Genomic DNA, 20,007 nt, shown 5'->3' on the forward strand with positions numbered 1-20,007 from the left:
CATGGGAACCCACTAAACCCTCACAAAACACACACCCCACCATTGTAGAGGGTTAGGGCGCCACGCCAGCCAACAAACAGATTAAATCAAAGTCTCTTTTCTGCCCTCGGTGGCTTTTCTTCTGTACCATTTCTCTTTGCTGTCCAATATGCTATGGATAATCCCCAAAGGAATCATGGATATTAAATCATGTATAGGCAAGAATGTGTTTAAAACAAGCAGCGGCAAAAAGGAACTTGAGAAAAGCTCATTTATATTTAAACCAGGATATGTCTGGTAAACAACAATAATTGGTTTTGCTGTAAGTTTCTTTGAACAACACTTCAAATGTTGCAGCATATGTGCAATCCATAAAATGGCATTAAAAGGCAATCACAATTGCCATTTGGTGTGGGCGGTGCCTGAGGTCCTCGGGGGGTTGCTTTTATTATTGCAAGGAACAGTATCCCTGTGACAGCTTACCACCAGCGGCAGTGGCCCTTATCCATGAGATGTGACATAATCATCGGTTTGATTTAATTATTTCTCCAGTGCCAAAGCCCATTGCTGAGCAAAGGATTGGAGCAACGGGACTCATTCAGAAAGAGTTATCCTGGGGCCTGGAATTTGGGAAGAAGTATATAATCAGCACACAGGCCCTGTCTGCTCCATAATTGAAGGGGAGGTGGAATTGTTGTGAAGAATGAAACACAAAATCAAAGGTTTCGCAATATGCCCAGTCTCCAACAATGGAAGTTTGGAAGATGGAAAGAAGAGCAGGATGGCCTTCATATTTCTGAAGAAATTGAGACGTCCTTAATATTAGCAAAGGGCAACTGACAAATGAGAATTTATAAAGAAAAATAATGAATTCATGAGCATAGCATGGCTTGGCTTGTGTGTAATCTGAGGAGTGGCATTAACTGATGGAGTGTTCATGCCTTGATTTATTTCAATACAATGCTTTTCAAAATATCACCCAATTTACAGCTTCCGTGCCTCGGGCTGGTCACTGTCCATTCAAAAAGCTGGGACCCATATACAGAGTCCACAGAGAACACAGCAAAAACATTGTCAACAGTGACATGTCGTCATCACTTTTATACTCACTTTTATAACACACCTCACAGCTGTTTTAAGAAAGCTCTCTTAGTATAAATATTAATAAACCATGGCTGATTTATTACAGAGGGGCTTCCTATGATGACCACTGCTGACATTTTAATTGGTTAATGGCCTGATAATGAAGAAGCAAGTTAGGTAGCAATTGACCTTCCATTGTGCTGCAGGAAAGGAGAGGAAGGCAGCTGATATGAATTATATATTTATGAATGAATTAATTCAATATTTCTGTAAAGCTTTTGTCTAAATTGTATAAATTGTCAATATATTTGGCAAATTAAACAACAAACATAACAAACCAGAACTGTTGTGAGAAATATGACAAATAACAACCTGAGTTGAAAAAATACACAATTAGTCTTTTGGTTCAGAAGAACTTTCAGCAGATTAAACTGAACTGCTACATTTATATTCATCTTTCTTCAGATGTGAATATAATAGCATTTATATAATTCATCCTGCAAAACCCAGCCCCTACTTACACATGTGACCGTACGTTTCATGGTGATGGTTCCAAACTCAGGTAAATGGGGAGGGTTGCATCAGAAAGGGCATCTCATCTAAAACTTTTGTCAGTCCAGCTGATCTGTTTGTCGACCCCTAATGAGAGCAGCCGAAAGGAGCTGGAATGTACTCATCTACCTATCAATCATAATAAATTTACATTTACATTTAAGGCATTTGGCAGACGCCCTTATCCAGAGCGATTTACAACGTGCTTCCATGTTACAATCAATGAAGTGATCGGTTCTGGTTCACTAGGACCCCCAATGCAATTTTTATTCACTATGTTGTAGTTTCTATACATAAGTCAGACAATAAGAATGTTAATCTGAATATTCTCTAAAGAGGAAGGTCTAGAGCAGCCGTTTCAAAGTGCTCAGTGACTGTGCTGTTCTTTCCTCAAGGGGAAGTTCTTTCCACCACCGAGGGGTCAAGACAGAGAAGAGTCTAGATGAATGTTTTCCTTTTACCTTCAGAGATGGAGGAACCAGGCGAGTAGTACTGGGGGGCTCTGAGAATTCAATGTGTTTTCTTTATTTTATGACCATTTACATTGGTAGACTCTCACTGAAGGCATCATAACTACGAAGAGTGATGGAGTGCTGCGGCAGATGACTTGGCCTCCACAGTCGCCGGACCTGAACAAAAATCAAGATGGTTTGGGGTGAACTGGACCGCTGAGTGAAGGCAAAGGGTCCAACAAGTGCTAAACACCTCTGGGAACTCCTTCAAGACTGTTGGAAAACCATTTTAGGTGACTACTTCTTGAAGCTCATTGAGAGAATGCCAAGAGTGTGCAAAGCAGTAATCAGAGCAAAGAGTGGCTATTTTGAAGAAACTAGAATACTGACTAAATGTTTTCAGTTATTTCACCTTTTTTTGTTAAATACATAACTCCACATGTGTTCATTCATGGTTTTGTTGCCTTCAGTGAGAATCTACCAATGTAAATGGTCATGAAAATAAAGAAAACACATTGAATGAGAAGGTGTGTCCAAACTTTAGCTTAATTTAGCTGTAATGTATTTTTCTGATATTGTAGAGAATGAATCTACATGAGCGGGAAAGATTGCTGATGTGAGTCGAGAAGGAGAGTTGGTTGTCTATAGTTACTCCAAGGTTGTGGGCTGTTGTAGAAGGAGAGAGCTGTGAGTTTTCGAGGTAAACAGCAAGATCCTGATGTGCTGAAGAATCTGCTGGAATTAATATTAGTTTCGTTTTGCTGGGATTGAGTTTGAGGTGATGGGCTGCCATCCAAGATGAAATGTGAGTTAGACATGCAGAGATTTTGGAAGTAGCATGGCAAGTAGAGCTGAGGGAGGAGAAAAGAAGATGAGTTGTGGGTCGTCGGCATAGCAGTGGTAGGATAATACATGTGAGGAAATGGCCTCACCAAGTGATCTAATGTAGAGGGAGAGAAGGAGAGGACAGGTACAGGTTAACAATTTGTGACTAAACTCATGATCTGAGGACAATTCAGTGTTCTTCCTATTCCATCCATTCCAGCAACATAATCATAATATGCAGAGTAGACATTAGCTGAGAACACCAGCGCAAAAATACAAGTAATCATGTTATATGCAATCAATGGCCCATATGCATTGTGTCTTCTTGATAGTGTGATTTTATTGTTTTGTTTTTTTTTTCCACAGAACTGTAAATCACTATTTGAACTGACTGGGGCATTCTGCCAAGGGGAACTATGTTGGTGCTATTAAGAGATGGTTTTCTAAAAAATAAAATCCTCCAGCACACTCACCTCCAGGAGGAAGGTCTCTGTTTCTGAAGCTCGCCCAGATGCTACACACTGGAAGGAGGCATTCTGGCCGGCATTGACTTCCACATCTCCTAACCGAGAGAAGTGAGGAGCTTTGTCTGTGACAAAGAAAAGAAAAAAACCTATGTTATACTGATGATCTCCCATAATTTAGGATACAGGCATCACATATTTAAACTTCATAACCTTTTCACTCAGCAGGGATTATCAGAAGATTCCATACTCCCAGTCAACCTTTCATTCAAATCTGTCCACAAAATATGGTCTACAGTATGGATTAGGAATCAGGCACTGTCACTAATCTATAAATATCTGAAGCTCCACCTCATCATCCATCTAAATTCACCTTTCCCTGCCCATTCAATCTGCCTTTAAGCAGGGAAATGATTGATAGGTTTCTGTAGAGTTGTATAAAAGAGAATGATGTCTAAAAGTGGTGCTTGTGGGTCTGCAAAGCCTCTGGTCCATCCAGCCCTTTCTAAATGACTTCATTACTGCAGGAAAGGGCAAAAAAAGAAAGAAAAGATTTTTCATGACTAGCTGCCCATGGTAAATTGTCACAGTATGGTACTCCACTGTGGCTGCAAGAAATTGGGGATGTTAGAAATCGTCCAGTGCAATCACAGAGCAAGTGTTTCAGATTTTTTTTTTTTCACTTTCTCTCTTTATCCTGGCTATTCATGACATCTTCCCACGTCATGGAATGAAAAGAAGAATAAGCAGAAAAGACATTTCATTATTTCCCTCTAAGGCAAATAATTACGCTGAAGTTTTTTCTGACAGGAGGTCTCCAAATGCATCTGGTTGAAAATGTCACTGCAAATTTCAAAGGATGTCCCTTTCTGTCCTTGCAGAGAAACTGTGGGGACTGTCGCCTGAACACAGATCACTCCTTGCTGCCAAATGCCTACAGTGGCTGATCATTGAGGCAGCTTGTGCTGCAGTCATGCTAAACCCCCTGTGATTACCTCCACATCACACTGAAACCAAATGACTGCCTGCAGCGTAAAACCACAGGCTAGGAGCCATTTGCAAAGCTCTCGTCTGCCAGGAAACAACCATAATACCAAATCCATCCATCATCGTCTGGCTGGGGCCACAGATTCATCCTCAGGAGCTGTGGTAGGAAGCCTGGGTGGAAACTTTTAGGGAAGTGTAATCCAGCAGGACACTCCTCTGTCAAATAGTCACTGGTTTGCTTTGGCACGGCCAGTGACTTGTGGATCTTGGCAGATGGAGGGGTGCCTAGTGTACAGGTGGGCCATGTAACCCGCTTGTGATTAATTCACAATTCATTTGCTTACATAGAAACTAAATTAGCTGAAAACAGGGAATTAGTGATAATTAGTGTGTAGATGCTCTATTTCTTTCAGTGTGCATCTTAAATCTGTGTCAGATTTTATCCTGCGGCCTGTTTAGCATAATAACTGTTTAATGTGACTGTTACACTGTGAAGGAGGACACCGAACAAATGTCAAGCAGGCTTTTCAGTTCCACTACTGGAATCAAGGGCATGGGTGGCTTTAAGATTTTCACATTCCTTCCTTGTATTCTCCTCCTGCTGCTGCTTTATATATTTATTTATTTATTTAGTTAATGCCACTAATTATGCCAAACAAGCGCTTCAGCAGTCTGGTTCAGTGCCATCTCCAACAATGTGCCCAGCTCCCAATCAGAGTTTTAATTATTTAATGGAAGCAGGGTGGTTCCGATAGTGCCATCTGTTGTCCACAGGATGTGGGGGTGAGGGAGGGACATGAGAAACAGGATCAGTGGGCAGAAATGCTGCTGAGGATTCTTGACCGGAGCATCTGGTTACCCATGTCCTTGAATGGGGGAATATTATCACCTGAAAACACTTTCATATGAGAGCTTTTCTTTTGTAGCTGCAAAAAACAGATGCTTTGTTTAACCAATTTATGTCTCTGCTGCAGAGTAGAGGTTTTGTTTCAGGTTGGCATCTCTTTAAAAATGTTGTATTCTTTTTCTGAGCAGAAAAAAATATTCCAGAAAATTGCATTTAGCTTTATATGCTTACATTGAATGACGGAATCATGTATTTAAGGTTTTAAAAATCCAGGTAAAAGGTTTGTTCACATTTTATATGACATAAATGGGACACGGCCAACAAATTGTTCATTAGTGTCCACAAATGATCAATCAAAAGATAAGTTAACACCCACCTGGTTATTGTGGGAACCATCATGTACGGTGGGTGGGGTCAGTGGAGGGTGTGGCTTGTGATTGTAAATTGAAGAACTGTGAGGGAGACACCGTGGTATTCTATAGTATTTTTCACGGTTAAACATTGACGGGAGGAGGACGAGGTAATTCTTCATATTGTATGCAGAACTATCATTGAAATAAAACATAGATTACACATTAAAACATTAATTAATTTGTGTTGAGTCTGGATGAGACCCAGTCTGGACACCCAGATGTTTCAGATGTCTGACAGCAATCACCCCGACATTATAAGGAATAGTTGCTGCTGTTAGAAATCAGATACATCATCTCTCTGATCCTCATCTGATGTATTCTTTTTAAAACAACACTCATCAGCAGTGGACGGCTTGTCCTGTGGCAGAATGGATATGTCACCGTGTTATGCTCAGGTTATGTGGCTTGGCAGATGAAAGTGTCAGATTAGTCTTATGACATTTTACAAAACCTTCCAGTTCTCTCCGGATGGGCTGAGTGGTGGGGGGAGGTTATAGATTCTCAAAATGTCTGTCTGGTAGATGCTGCAGTTAAATCACAAAGTTAAAGACACAACAAGGGGTACAACCATACAACACAGAAAGTATAAAACCAGGAAAGTAAGTACACAACTGCTTGCATGGTAACAGAAAAACATAAAAAATGTTAAGAGAAGCAGCAAGATGGACTATTCCAATAATGAGAACACATTAGTGTAAAGTTACCTTCAGCAGAGAGCAGAGCAAGATCTACAGTATGTGTTCTGTGCATTTGCTCTTAAGTGCTTGTTTGAGCTTGGAGTGACTAGTATTCTCATAACTGCAGAATGATCTAGTGAACTGCATAACTGCAGTCATTGATCTGGTGAAAAATGAAAGAACAGGGATAAAAGGAATGGGACCCATGATAAAGAATTGGAAAATAAAGAGGAAAGTGAATTTATTTTGTGGTTTGAAATGTGCATCCCTGAAATAGCAATTGTGTAGTGAACGTTTATAGAACTAAATGAACAGTATTAAATATAGTTATGATTTTGAAAAGTAATCCTTTTATGTATTTTCTAAAAATCAAATATGGTGTTGACTGATGTGTCCTACACAGCTGAAACAATTACCAAACCATGTAAATGGAATATTTACACCACATCACAGCATCACTCCGTATCTCCACAAATTTTAATTTGCATTACAGAATCATGCCATTACATGTTCTTCATTCCACATCAGTAGAATTTTGAGAAAAATACACCATTATTCAAATAAACTAAAAATGTGTATTAGTAGTAATACTATCAGTACATTTACATTTACATTTACTGCATTTATCAGACGCCCTTATCCAGAGCAACTTACAGTCAGTAGTAACAGGGACAGTCTCCCTGGAGCAACTTAAAGTTAAGTGTCTTGCTCAGGGACACAATGGTAGTAAGTGGGATTGGAACCTGGGTCTTCTGGTTCACAGGTGAGTGAGTTACCCACTAGGCTACTACCACCTACAGTACTATTAGTATCAGTTATGACATGGTGATATGAAGCACTGATAACACACAAACTACAGATCCCAAAATGCAGTGCAATCCCACAATGCAATCCCACAAGTTTTGGCCCCTTGCATGATTGTGTTTGACAATGATGAGTGGTTTAAGCACTGATTTGCATGGCGGAGTTGCAAAGAGTAAGCATACACAACATTGAATCAGGTGGTTATTACAAACATTTTGTAGCAGATTCAGAATGGCAATTTCATGTATACAATAATTATTCTCAAAATACGATAATTTTAAGATGCTGGTACATTACTGGCAGGATCTGGCAAAATGGATGCTGGAATTCATTCCGAGAAGTGAACCACCTGACCATTGCTAGTTTTGAGGCACTATTAATATCTCAGTTAAGCAACAGTTTTGGTCATTTACAAACTATTGCAGGGTCAAAAAGCAACACCATTGGACTCATTCAAACAGGCATGTGGAGATGAATTAGGGAAGAAAACTTACAGATCAGATATGGGTATGATGACATATTCTGTGGCTCAATTAATGCCAGGCATAGCTTACTACAATTTGCACAGAATCTATTACTCTCCAGCAAAACTTCACAAGATTTCTCCATGCTCTAGGGATGCAGGTACTTTATACTTTTTCTTTTTTTCACCTGTCACAAACTCTCAGACTTTTTTTAGGCACTAATTTCTCACCATTTGTCTAGTTTGAAAGAAAGATATTAAAGTAGATCCTCTTGTCACAGTCTTTGTCAATCATACAGAGGTGGAAGATGTCTCTTGCTGTACTGATTGTTATTGCAGCATTGGAGCTCTTGCGTCTCTGTCCACAACCAACCAGCAGACAGCAAAAGTTTAATCATAAGGCAGTTCAATGGCTGGTGACTTTTACTGCAATCAATAGGACAAATGCACTGAATCCCAATCAACTATGTTATTGCCTATACCAATAGCCAGCAAAAGTCCAGTTTTATATATCATGTGCAATCAATGGAAAGTAATATTTTCTATTGTTCAGACAAGCAATCGTCAATTGTCAGAAATACTGTACTTACAGACCTTCATCCAATAGCAATAAGCAGTTAACCTGCCTGTCTGTTTCTGCCTGTGCTGAAATAATCAATTTCAAGTTGGTTTTTAGCAGGAATTCACATCACACCTTAAGTCTGTGAAAGAAAACATCAGGACTGTCAAATATTATGTCTTGTTTTTTACCAACTAGAGTACTTACAGCAGGGGTAGTTTAAAAGCATAATGTCATCAATCGCGATGTAGCCACGGGTTTCTTTGGACACAGTCGCCTCCAATAGAACCTGAAAAAGATAATGCTATTTCAGTCAAATTGACTTCACCAAAAAAGAAAACATTCAATGACTTTTTTACACCTCACAGAAAAATTGTGCATTATGTGTTTTTTTTATATATTAAAGACATTCTTCTCATCAATTTTAGAACAACAGTGAAGTGAAAAAATTGCTTCATCATTTCTTACAAAGAGATGACCAAAGCAGTGAAACCAAAAAATAAAGTGGGCTTTATTAATAATTGGCCAACATTTCGGGGGAAGCCTGTTCTTTTTGGGCGAGATGGCATCCACTCTAACTGGGTGCGTGCCACTCAGTTATATAAAAATCTGGCTCATAGTGTTAGAACCAAAAAACAAACCAGAGCTGAGACTAGGCGGCAGACAGACTGGCTAAACCGAGCGTGCCTTGTGTAGAGCAGCCACCCTGTGTGTACATTGTTGACACTGTGTCCTTACCGCGCTCTATTAAAACATTAAATGAGTCTAGTCCTCCTGGATACAGCTATGTACACCAACCTCGCTTAACTGGTAGAGGAGGTGGAGTCGCAGTAATTTACAGTGATAACCTCATTATTGCACATAAACCTGGACATGGATTTAACTCTTTTGAGATTCTCTATACCAACATAACTTATGTAGTCTCGCAAAATAAAAATCATAAATTAATTCCATAGATTATTACTTATAGACGCCCTGGACCTTATTCAGAGTTTCTCAGTGAATTTACAGACTTTGTTTCTAACCTAGTTGTATCTGTGGATAAAGCCTTAATGGTCGGCGACTTTAACATCCACTGTGATAAATTAGAAGTCTTGCTAAGAACAGCATTCCTGTCTCTATATATGTATATCATTAAATTTTCATTAAATCAAGACCATTAAGTTATTGGCTCCAGAACTAAGCCCTTTCAGTGAAACATTTATGATGTCCATGAAAAGTCTTATTCTATGCCCGGGGAGCAGTGTGTCGAAACGGTACTATTCTCAGTGGCACCTTGGCAGTTTGGAATTCAAACCGGGAACTTTCTGATTACAGATCTGCTTCCTTACCAACTAGGCCACCACTGTCAATGACATGGATACAGAAAGTGGTGTACTTCCAGTTATACCCATCTGAGTACACAGATACACAGTAAAAAGAAAATATAAATAAACAATTCAAGTATTATAAATAACTATAACTGTATCCAATTTCCACCAGATTTTGAAATTTTATCAGCCTTTGAATACCAACAAAATCTATGTGTCTGAATATTTTGCCTCTACAATTTTGTTGTTAATAATTTCAGTGTATTTTATTGTGCACTTTGTACTCATACCATTGTAACTTGTGTATATATTTGTACTTCTATTTTAATTTGTTTGAGTCGACAGTACCTTAAATTTTGGTACAATGTTATGCTCCACTGTACTGATAACAGTTATTGTTTTTTAAAGTTATCATAACCTCCTTGAGAAGTTAGATGAAAGCCTGCCCACACTTAAATCTGATTAGCTTGCTTCACAAAATTAGCCAAACAGGATGCTGTCTATGGAAACAAGTGATCCACACATACACATTCTCTCTGTCTCCATTTAAATGCAACGTAAAGATACGTAGATGCTAATTTCTGCCATTTTATCGATCGTGAAAAATGCCCAGCACAATACATGAATTCTTATAGCACTAAAGAGCAGAAATTATCATGGCTACATGATGAATATAAAACTTTATTGCTGCTGATGCTGTTGGTATATCAGGAATATCAGAAACCCTGTGGTGGTTCTTCTAAGCTTCAAAGCTTTAATTGACAAAGCCGCTTAAATGAAGCGGAGCTCATCATGAATACATTCCTGATAAGAAAAAAACAGTAAAAATGCTTGCTTCATGTTCTGACTGCTGAGTACTGAGCATCTTTTTTCTCATGAGAAGAATTCACACTCATCATTTCACAGGCAGTACAGCTCGGCGGATAGAGAGGCAGCAAAAGGAATGGGTGAACTTCGGGGTTGAAAATATATGTTTTTGGAGAGCCTCAGGGTCTTAATCACACTCCAACAACAAGAGTGGTGGAAGACTCAGAATTAGAATGTAGACTACCAACACAATGTTCCTTACAAATAATGAATACAAGACACATCATCTGATAAAGGCTGCATATACTATATGGGTTTAACAGGGGTTGTAGTAGCCTATTGGGTAACATACCCAGAAGACAACAAAATAAATGCCATAAATTAATAAATGTAAATTTTCAGCAAATTTAAGACAACTGACAAGTTGAGAAAAATGCCATATAAAAGAAATCAAATATGGAAAACTCTCTATATAATTGAAATAATATTTTATATACATTTATCAGATACCCTTATCCAGAGCGACTTGCAATCAGTAGTTACAGGGACAGTCCCCTGGAGACACTCAGGGTTAAGTGTTAAGTTGTGCTCAGGCATTCAAATAAGAGATCTTGATTTATCATTTATCTACTTAACTGCTAGACAATTAAACCAAGCAAGGCCAGCATATCTTTAAAGAAATCCATAAGGTCCTGAGAAGCTTTGATACAAAATCTGACACAAATGGCAGTGACACAGGTTCAAAGCAGTTTAAAGAGATAGATCAGAATCAGAATCATATTTATTGGCCAAGTAAGTGCAAGCATATACAAGGAATTTGATTCCAGTAGATGGTGTCTCTCAAGTACAATGTAGGAAAAAACAACATCAACAAACAACAACAATGTGCAAGGATGTGGTAAGTGTTATTGTACAAGTTGTGGATTTGTTTGTGATTTATAAATAACTATATCTACTTTTTATTAAATAAATAGGCAAAAAACTAAATCCTAAATACAAGTGTACATAAAGTGCATTGTGCAATGATGGAGGTGATTTACAGTATCAGCTGTTTAGGAGGGATATGACGAGGGGGAAGAAACTGTTCCTGTGTTCCTGGTCCTGGTCTGCAGGCTTCTATAACGTCTGCCAGAGGGCAGCAGGTCAAAGAGCCTGTGACCAGGGTGTGAGGGGTCTGGGATGATTTTCCATACCCTTTTCCTGGATCTGGATGGAGGGCAGGGGGGCACCGGTGATCCTTTCTCGTGTCCGTACAGTCCGCTGCAGCCTGATCCTGTCTCTTTTAGTGGCTGCTCCATACCAGGCGGTGATGGAGGAGCACAGGACAGAACTGGATCAGCAGCTCCTGTGGAAGACTGTACTTCCCCAGTTGCCTCAGGAAGTACATCCTCTGCTGTGTCTTTTTGAGGACGGAGGAGATGTTGGTCTCCCACTTCAGGTCCTGGGAAATGGTGGTGCCCAGGAACTTGAAGGTCTCCACAATAGACATCAGGTTGTCTGATATGGTGGGGGGGAGCAATGTTGAAGGATGTCTCCTGAAGTCCACTGTCATCTCCACAGTCTTGAGCATGTTCCGCTCCAGGTTGTGTTGACTGCACCAGAGTACCAGCCGCTCAACCTCCTGTCGATATGCAGATTCATCACCATCCTGGATGAGCCCAATGACGGTGGTGTCGTCTGCAGGGAGAAGAGCAGTGGGGAGAGGACACATCCTTGAGGGGCACCAGTAGTGAGGGACTGTGTTCCAGAAGTGATCTCCCCCAGCCTCACTTGCTGCTTCCTGTCTGTCAGGAAGCTGGTGATCCACTGGCAGGTAGCAGGTGACACGCTGAGCTGGGAGAGTTTGGAGGTGAGGAGTTCAGGCACAATGGTGTTGAACGCCGAGCTGAAATCCACGAACAGGATCCTGGCATAGGTTCCCGGGCCGTCGAGATGTTGCAGGATGTAATGCAGCCCCATATTCACTACATCATCCACCGACCTGTTTGCCCGGTAGGCAAACTGCAGGGGGTCCAGTTCTTTCAGTTTCTCAGAGTAGTTTCTTTTAGCCACTTTGATCTCCTTGGTCAGCGTGTTCCTGGCTTGCTTGTACAGGACCCTGTCACCACTTCTGTAGGCATCCTCCTTGGCCTGGCGAAGATGCTGCAGTTTGGGACTGAACCATGGTTTATTATTGTTGTATGACAACAATTGAATGACAGTCAACATCCAATGAATTGGTAAAATGTGAGATACGGGCTCTTTTTCCTTAATCATCTCAATAAAGAATTGTTTGCTGGTGTCTGAGGTTGTGCTCAAGTGTGATTTGGAGTCAAATGCTCTATTTTATGATACTAAACTATTTTAGAACAAATTTCTTCCAGTAATGTAAGAAATGTCATTTTCACTAACAGCAAAATTTCATTTGTCTGTCCGCTATCGTTTTACTCCATTTACGCTCAGCCCTCCTATATCTTTATTGCCCCACCAGATTTCGGTGTGGGGGTTTTGGCAGTTGCAATCAACCAACAGGCCTGGCCTGAATTATTGTTTTTCATAATGTGATATTGACAGGGGGGCAATCACTTCGTCACACAGGGCCATGTAGGTTTAGATTTTTTATCCTTAATAATAAAATCCTTCATTTAACTGCATTTGGTGATTACTTGTGTTGTCTTTGACTAATATTTTGTATTTTTGATGATCTGAAACGTTTAAACAAAACTAACATGGACAAAACGTAAGTAAGAAAACACTGTATGTCCTGCGACTGGTGAAATCATCACCCTGGAAGGCTGACAGAAATGTAGAAAAAATGATAGTTTGAACCAGAAGTTGGAATTATCAAATGAAGCAAGAAGGAAAGCATGTTTTTCTTCAGTCAGTCAGTGAGGCAGTCACACACAGAGAGAGAGAGACAGAGAAAGAAATTGACTTGTTTAACTGCAATCGGAGAGCTCAGATTTCTATTGAAAGGAGCCTTGAGCTCACCGTGACCTCCTTGCACATCCCCAGCCACCCACAAGATAGATGTGAAATTTGTGATTGGGGTGAGCTGCACTTCAGACAGGGAGACAGAGGCAGAGGGAGAGGGAGGGACAGACAGCTGGAGAATGACCCAGTGCTTCTCCAAACTTCTCCAAAAAGAGGGCTACTTTAACATTCACTCTTTTCATCTTTATTCATTTAGTTTTTTTTTTTCAAATCAGAGGCGTACAAAACAGAGCCTAATATGCCAGACAGTATCCTGAGACTTTGACTCTTTGTGTGTGTGTGTGTGTGTGTGTGTATGTGTGTGCGCGCGCATCAAGAGTGTAAAAGCCCAGAAAATTTGACCAACATTATGGAAGCAGTAAGGGGGTGGTCTGGCTATCTTTTCTCTTCTTTTTCAGTTCCAGCAGGGAGGGCAGGGGTGCAGAAATGTTCCACAGGCTCACAAGAACCAAGGAACACAGACATCACATATTCGCTCAAGACAAATAAAAGACATCAACCACGTTTATAATTGGACAAGCCATTACTCTCTAGTAGAACAACGCAGCTAATGAGTGATTGATTGCAGGATCATTTTTAATTGCCTGAGTCATTAAATTGGGAGAGAAGGAGAAGATGGCACCAGACAGATGAAACAAGCTCTTTACAAATGTGTTAACATTGCGTTCTTTATTCTAATAGGCAGGCTGTTTTATTTCAAGGGCATATTAATTTGAAAAAAAAAAAATCATGTCCTTAAATTCTAATTCAAATTTTATTTGTCATGTAAACAGTCATACACGGTATGATGTGCAGTGAAATGCTTCTGCGCTTGATATTAACCACAATATTACAAATATGCAAATATTCAAGTGTTACAAATATGTAAATTATATTTAGGGTGAAGGTGTGCAATTGTAAAGTAATCTGAATACTGCAAAGAAAAAAAAAGTATACTCATGATGCATCTTGTACAAGAAGGTATTGGATGCAGTAGTCTATAGAGAATATTTTAATTATTTTAAGTCTTTTCATTCTAATCAATAACTGTTGATTAGAATGGGTCAAGTGTGGGGGTGTCAACTGTAGGGCCTGTCAAAGCCCATTGAGACATACTGTATGTGATTTTGGGCTATATAAGAAATAAATGTTGTTGTTGTTGTTGACGTGACTAGGTGAGCTAAGTTAATGTATTAGCTTTCGCTATCATTATTGTTGTTAATCGGCGGCAGTTTCACCCGAACTAAATGCACGGCCACTCTTGTGTTGTGAAACGGGTCATAGTCAACCCCACTACGTGTGGACCGCACCTGTAGCCACTTTACAATTTGTCCTGTACTTTGGGTACTTCTCTCACGCTACCGTGTAAAAGACCTGTGACTTTTACCGTGTAAAAGTCCTGCGCGACTCAGCCGAGGAGTAAAACCAGGTAAAATCACTTATGTTCTTCATCAGCTTCTTTCTGTTGCTCATGTCCTTCCAGAGCATTCCTCTCATTCGCTCCAGGCGCCCTCCTAGATTCAATACACACAGAACACACAACACATACAACCTTCGCACACTCTCCCAAGCCTCGTCTTGCCACCCTGAGTTCTCGCTCAGGCTGTGGAACTGTCAGTCTGCGGTCAACAAAGCTGACTTCATTCCCGCTTTTGCAAAAGAACAAAACCTCCAAGTACTCGCACTGACTGAGACCTGGATCCGTCCCCACAACTCCGCTACACCTGCAGCCCTTTCCACAGACTTCTACTTCTCTCATACTCTCATACAGGCTTGCTCATTTCCAAGGAATGGAGATTCACTCATGTTTCTGCTATTCACTGAAATCATGTTTCTGCTTTTCACTCAATTCCATTCAGTAACTATTACACATCCGTTAAAAATGTCCATAGTTGCTATATATCGTCCTCCAGGTAGACACAACTAGACACAACTCTCTCCACCAAGGAACTGCCACTTGTGCAACTAGGAGACTTCAACCTCAACCTCCTGAAGCCACAAACAGCTGATTTCCAAAATTTAATCTCTGAAATTCACACTTCTCAGCACACACAGAGCTGGAAAGCAACTAGATCTCGTACTTACACGCAACTGCTCCACAGCCAACACATCTGTCATTCACTCTCTTATTCATTTCAGACTATCCCCCCTGGCACGCACCACACCCACCTCATACTTAACACAATTTTGCCTTAATCTCCGCACCCTCTCCCTACTTGACTGTCTTCTGTTGTTTCCTCTGAGCTTTCCCCCCTAGAGATCCTCTCTATTCAGGACCCTAACTGTGCCACAGACATCCTCTGCTCCACACTAACCTCTTGCCTTGAGACTCTGCCCTCTAACCTCAAAGGCGACACGTGCGACTCCACCCTCGCAGTGGATCTCTGATGAGGTTCGCCGCCACAGGACCCACCTTAGAGCAGCTGAAAGGCAGTGGAAGAAATCCAAGTGCCTGGTTCAACTTAGTAAGTATCAATCTCTCCTGACATCTTTCTCTGCTGCCGTCACTACAGCAAAGACTAGATACTTCCAGGACAAAATAAGCAACTGCAAAGACTCTTGCAAACTATTGTCTACTTTTAACCGCCTTCTGAATCCTCAAACACCTCCCCCCTCTAATTCTCTCTCATCTGAAGACTTTGCTACCTTCTTCACAGAGAAGGTGGCTGACATTTGCAAACAATTCTCACCCCCTAACCCCAGACCTCATCCCGCTGTTACCTCTGAAACCAGAACACTGTCTTCCTTTATTCCGCTCACTGAATCGGACGCGTCTAAACTTCTCCAGTCAAGTCACCCCACCACCTGCTCCCTGGATCCAATCCCCTCACACCTCCTTCATTCCATACAGCCCACAATAGTATCTGCTCTGACACACGTCTTAAATTCCTCACTCATAACAGGAACATTTCCCACTGCTTTCAAACAGGCTGTCATTGCTCCCCTGCTCAAAAAACCCACATTAAACCCGTCTGTATTGGATAGCTACCGCCCAGTCTCCAAAAATTCTTGAAAGGGCAGTCCTGGCTCAACTTTCTTTATTTCTCCACGAGCATGATCTTCTTGACCCTTTTCAGTCTGGTTCCAAGAAAGGACATTTGACTGAAACCTCCCTCCTGGCAATGATGGATGACCTTTGTGCTGCAAGAGCTGCCCACAGATCATCTGTCCTTATCCTACTTGATCTATCTGCTGCCTTCGACACAGTGAATCATGGAATTCTTCTCACCACACTCTCAGATTTTGGAGTTACAGGAACCATACTAAATTGGTTCACCTCTTATCTTCACGACAGGTCTTTCAAGGTATCATGGGGAGGTGAGACATCTGTCCTCTCTAGGGTAACCACAGGGGTTCCACAAGATTCTGTCCTTGGCCCCCTTCTATTCTGAATATACACTCGCTCACTTGGTCACATAATCCAATCACATGGCTTCTCTTATCACTCTTACGCTCATGACACCCAGCTCTATTTGTCTTTCCCACCAGAAGATGCCACTATTGCGACAAAAATCTCGGCATGTCTCTCAGACATATTGGCATGGATGTCTGAGTGACACCTCCAACTGAACCTATCCAAAACTTTCTGGGCAACAACTCCCCACAGCAAAACCTCTCAATTCAAATTGGCTCGCTACTGTTAACACCCACAGCGTCCGCAAAAAGCCTTGGAGTTTGGATTGACTCCAGATCCTGCAAGTTCACTCTCTACAACATTCACAAGATTAGGCCTTTTCTTTCATAACAGGTTACGCAGCTCCTTGTCCAGGCAATGGTCATCTCGAAACTCGACTACTGTAACTGTAAAACCACTCTAGATGGTCCAAAATGTGTCAGCCCGTCTCAGCCAAAATACACCCATGTCACGCCTCTTCTCACCTGCCTCCACTGGCTCCTGGTAGCTGCTCGCATTGAGTTCAAATCCTTGATGCTAGCCTACAGGGATGTGAATGGAGCTGAAGCCTCTTATATCAATAAACTACTAGCTAGCTACACTCCTGCATGCCCTCTCAGATCTGCAAATGAAATGAGACTGAAAATTTCCTCTTCACGGGGTCTCTGATTCCAATCAACTCTATTCTCCTTTGTTGTCCCTGGCTGGTGGAACAACTTGCCCTGCTTCATTTGACTAGCCAAGACTACTACCACCTTTAAGAAGCAGTTGAAACCCACTAATACAAAAAGTATTTCAGACGAATCTAACACTTACACACACACACACATGCACACACTGCACAATATATATACACATACATACATACATACATACATACATATATACATATATATATGTATATATGTATACATATATACACACATATATATATATACATACATACATATATATATATATATATACATATATATATATATATATATATATATATTTTTTTTTTTTTTTTTCTTTTTTTTTTCTCTTCGTATGAGCATGTTCTTTTTCTGACAAGTTAGGCCTTATCAGGGCTTAGTTTTGTAAACTCAAAATCTATAGAAATCAAACGAGAATTGCTGGTGTCTTCCTCTAGTAAGTCGCTTTGGATAAAAGCATCTGCAAAATAAAGTAAAGTAAAGTAAAAGTAGTTAGAACGCTTCAGAGGAATGGTTAATAATTTAAAAAAATCACTATGCTTTCATAAAATGATGATCAAAAGGATAAAACAAGTCTGAGTCCAAAAAATAAATGGCCAAGCGTTCAAGAGAAATATGCAATTTTTTTCACAATTACAAAAATCCTTTTACAAAAAATACTATGAATACTATAGAGTATTGCAGGTACTGTTAGTAAAATAGGTACAATTGGATTGAGCACTTGCAGATGAAAAAATACTTTGTTGGGATGAGGAAAGTTTTTAAATTTGAAAAAATAAATTGTGTAAAATCCCTACATGCTATTCCCCTCTGAGCATTGCACCAATGCGCAATCAGACCTGTTCTCCTGTCTGAATCTGCTTCTCATGCATGACAGAGTTCCATCTATTGCAACCTGAGTATATAAAATCTGCAACCTGTATCAAATTAAATTAAAGTTTATGTTATTAACAGAAAAGTGTTTGATTCAGTGAATGAGTTAATGTCATTGAGTATCTGGAAAATACAAGGGGGAAACAAGGAGGTAGAATGAAATATCTTTAATATTTTTGATGGCAGGGTTGGTGCCATCCCAGACACCTGGACTCCAACAAATGGAAAAAAGAAAGCAAGGGAGTAGTTTTAGGCTCTGACACTGTGCCCTCTCTCAGTGTCAGCAGCACCTCATCACAACATCTATCCATACCCAGAACTGCTTTAAATAGAAAGACAGAGACAGATGGGCGTGGCACGTTGAGCCAGAGCTGGGTAATCTAATCACAGGAAACACAGCATGAGGCATATGGAATCTCAGGCAGTCGACAGCGCGGTAATATCGCACAATTGTTCTTCATGAAGAGAAGATTAAATGTACGGCTTCTGACAGTGAACAGCGCAAACCACAATTATGTTGCAGGGGAGCTCTATAATGCCTCTGGTTCATTTCAAAAAGGGCACTTTCACGCTCTGAAACCTCGCAGTCCGGGGGAAATATTATTATTCTGAAAACATGCACTGTGTCATACGGAATCGTTCTGGAGCGAGAGAAGCCGACAGCGAGGAAATTGTCAGATGAATCCGGTGCGGGGAAGCTGTTCCGTGGCTGTAAAACGCTGCCACCACCGTTACTGTACAGAGGCCGGCAGTGGATCTAGGAAATGATCATGCTGCCATGATGGTGGTGGGAGAATTGAAATACGACTGCAGCTTCCTCTGGAGTGAGAGCAGGCAGCGCCAAGTATAAAAGCCAGGTGACCCAGAGAAGACGCTGCCCACTCTTTGTTGAAATTATTCCCGACGTTAACCTCATTTAAAACGAAACTGTCAAAAAGTATTCTAATATTTGAGTCAATTTTTTAAGTGTTGTTGCCTTGTAATATGAGCTTCACCTGTGACTAATAATGGATCAATTAGGTCTCAGGTGTGTATAAAAAGAACCCCAGTACACTAGACCTTCACATCAACTGCCACTAGACCTCTGCAAACATGCCTATTCACACTGAGACTAAAGTGTTGATTATCAAGAGGCTGAAGACCAGATCCACTGCTGATGTGGCAGACACCTTCAATGTGTCTCAGTGTCAAGTACAGAGGATTAAAAAAAAAGATTTGAAGAGACTGGAGATGTTTTTGACAAGCCCAGGTCAGGCAGACCGCGCAAGACAACTATATGAGAGGACCGTTTGTTGACTCGAAAATCCAAGGCCAGCCCATTTTCCACTGCAGCAGAGCTCCAGGAGACCTGGTCACCTGAAGTCCCTGTGTCAACCAGAACAGTTTGTTGGATTCTGTCTTGAAATGCCTCCATGGTCGAATCAGTGTCCAGAAGCCAGCACTAAACAAAAGACAATTGAAAAAACGTGTGGTATTTGCCAAGGCCCACAGCCTGCTAAAAGGATGGACTCTGGAAACGTGGCAGAAGGTGGATTTTCAGATTAATCTTATGTATGAATTACACCACAGTCGCCGCAAATGTTGCAAGAGACCTACTGGAACCCGCATAGATCCGAGATTCACCCAGAAAACAGTGAAGTTTGGTGGTGGAAAAATCATGGTCTGGGGTTACATCCATTATGGAGGATGTGTGAGAGATCTGCAGGGTGGAAGGCAACATCAATAATCTGAAATACCAAGAAATGTATCTAAACTTTTATATTCCCAACAAATAAAAGAGGTCAAATTCTACAGCAGGAATCTGCTCCATCATATAATTCATATTGTATGAATCCATCAATAAATTGTATGATCTGTATGTTGCATGGAAG

The 20,007-nt window shown here is 40.7% G+C and overlaps 1 protein-coding gene across 5 annotated transcripts in view; it reads right to left on the reverse strand.

The window, feature by feature from the left end:
• The window catches only part of ptprub (protein tyrosine phosphatase receptor type Ub), a 204,966-nt gene that overhangs the window by 80,510 nt on the left and 104,449 nt on the right, over positions 1 to 20,007 (reverse strand). For all 5 annotated transcript variants that reach the window (XM_028980630.1, XM_028980632.1, XM_028980633.1 and 2 more), the window contains exons 4-5: positions 8,313 to 8,394; positions 3,365 to 3,480 (exon numbers count right to left, since the gene is read on the reverse strand). In XM_028980630.1, coding sequence (XP_028836463.1) covers positions 3,365 to 3,480; positions 8,313 to 8,394 — 198 coding nt within the window. The remainder of the gene's footprint in view (positions 1 to 3,364; positions 3,481 to 8,312; positions 8,395 to 20,007) is intronic.

The sequence above is a fragment of the Denticeps clupeoides genome, chromosome 5 (assembly GCF_900700375.1).
Source record: "Denticeps clupeoides chromosome 5, fDenClu1.1, whole genome shotgun sequence".
NCBI lineage: Eukaryota > Metazoa > Chordata > Actinopteri > Clupeiformes > Denticipitidae > Denticeps > Denticeps clupeoides.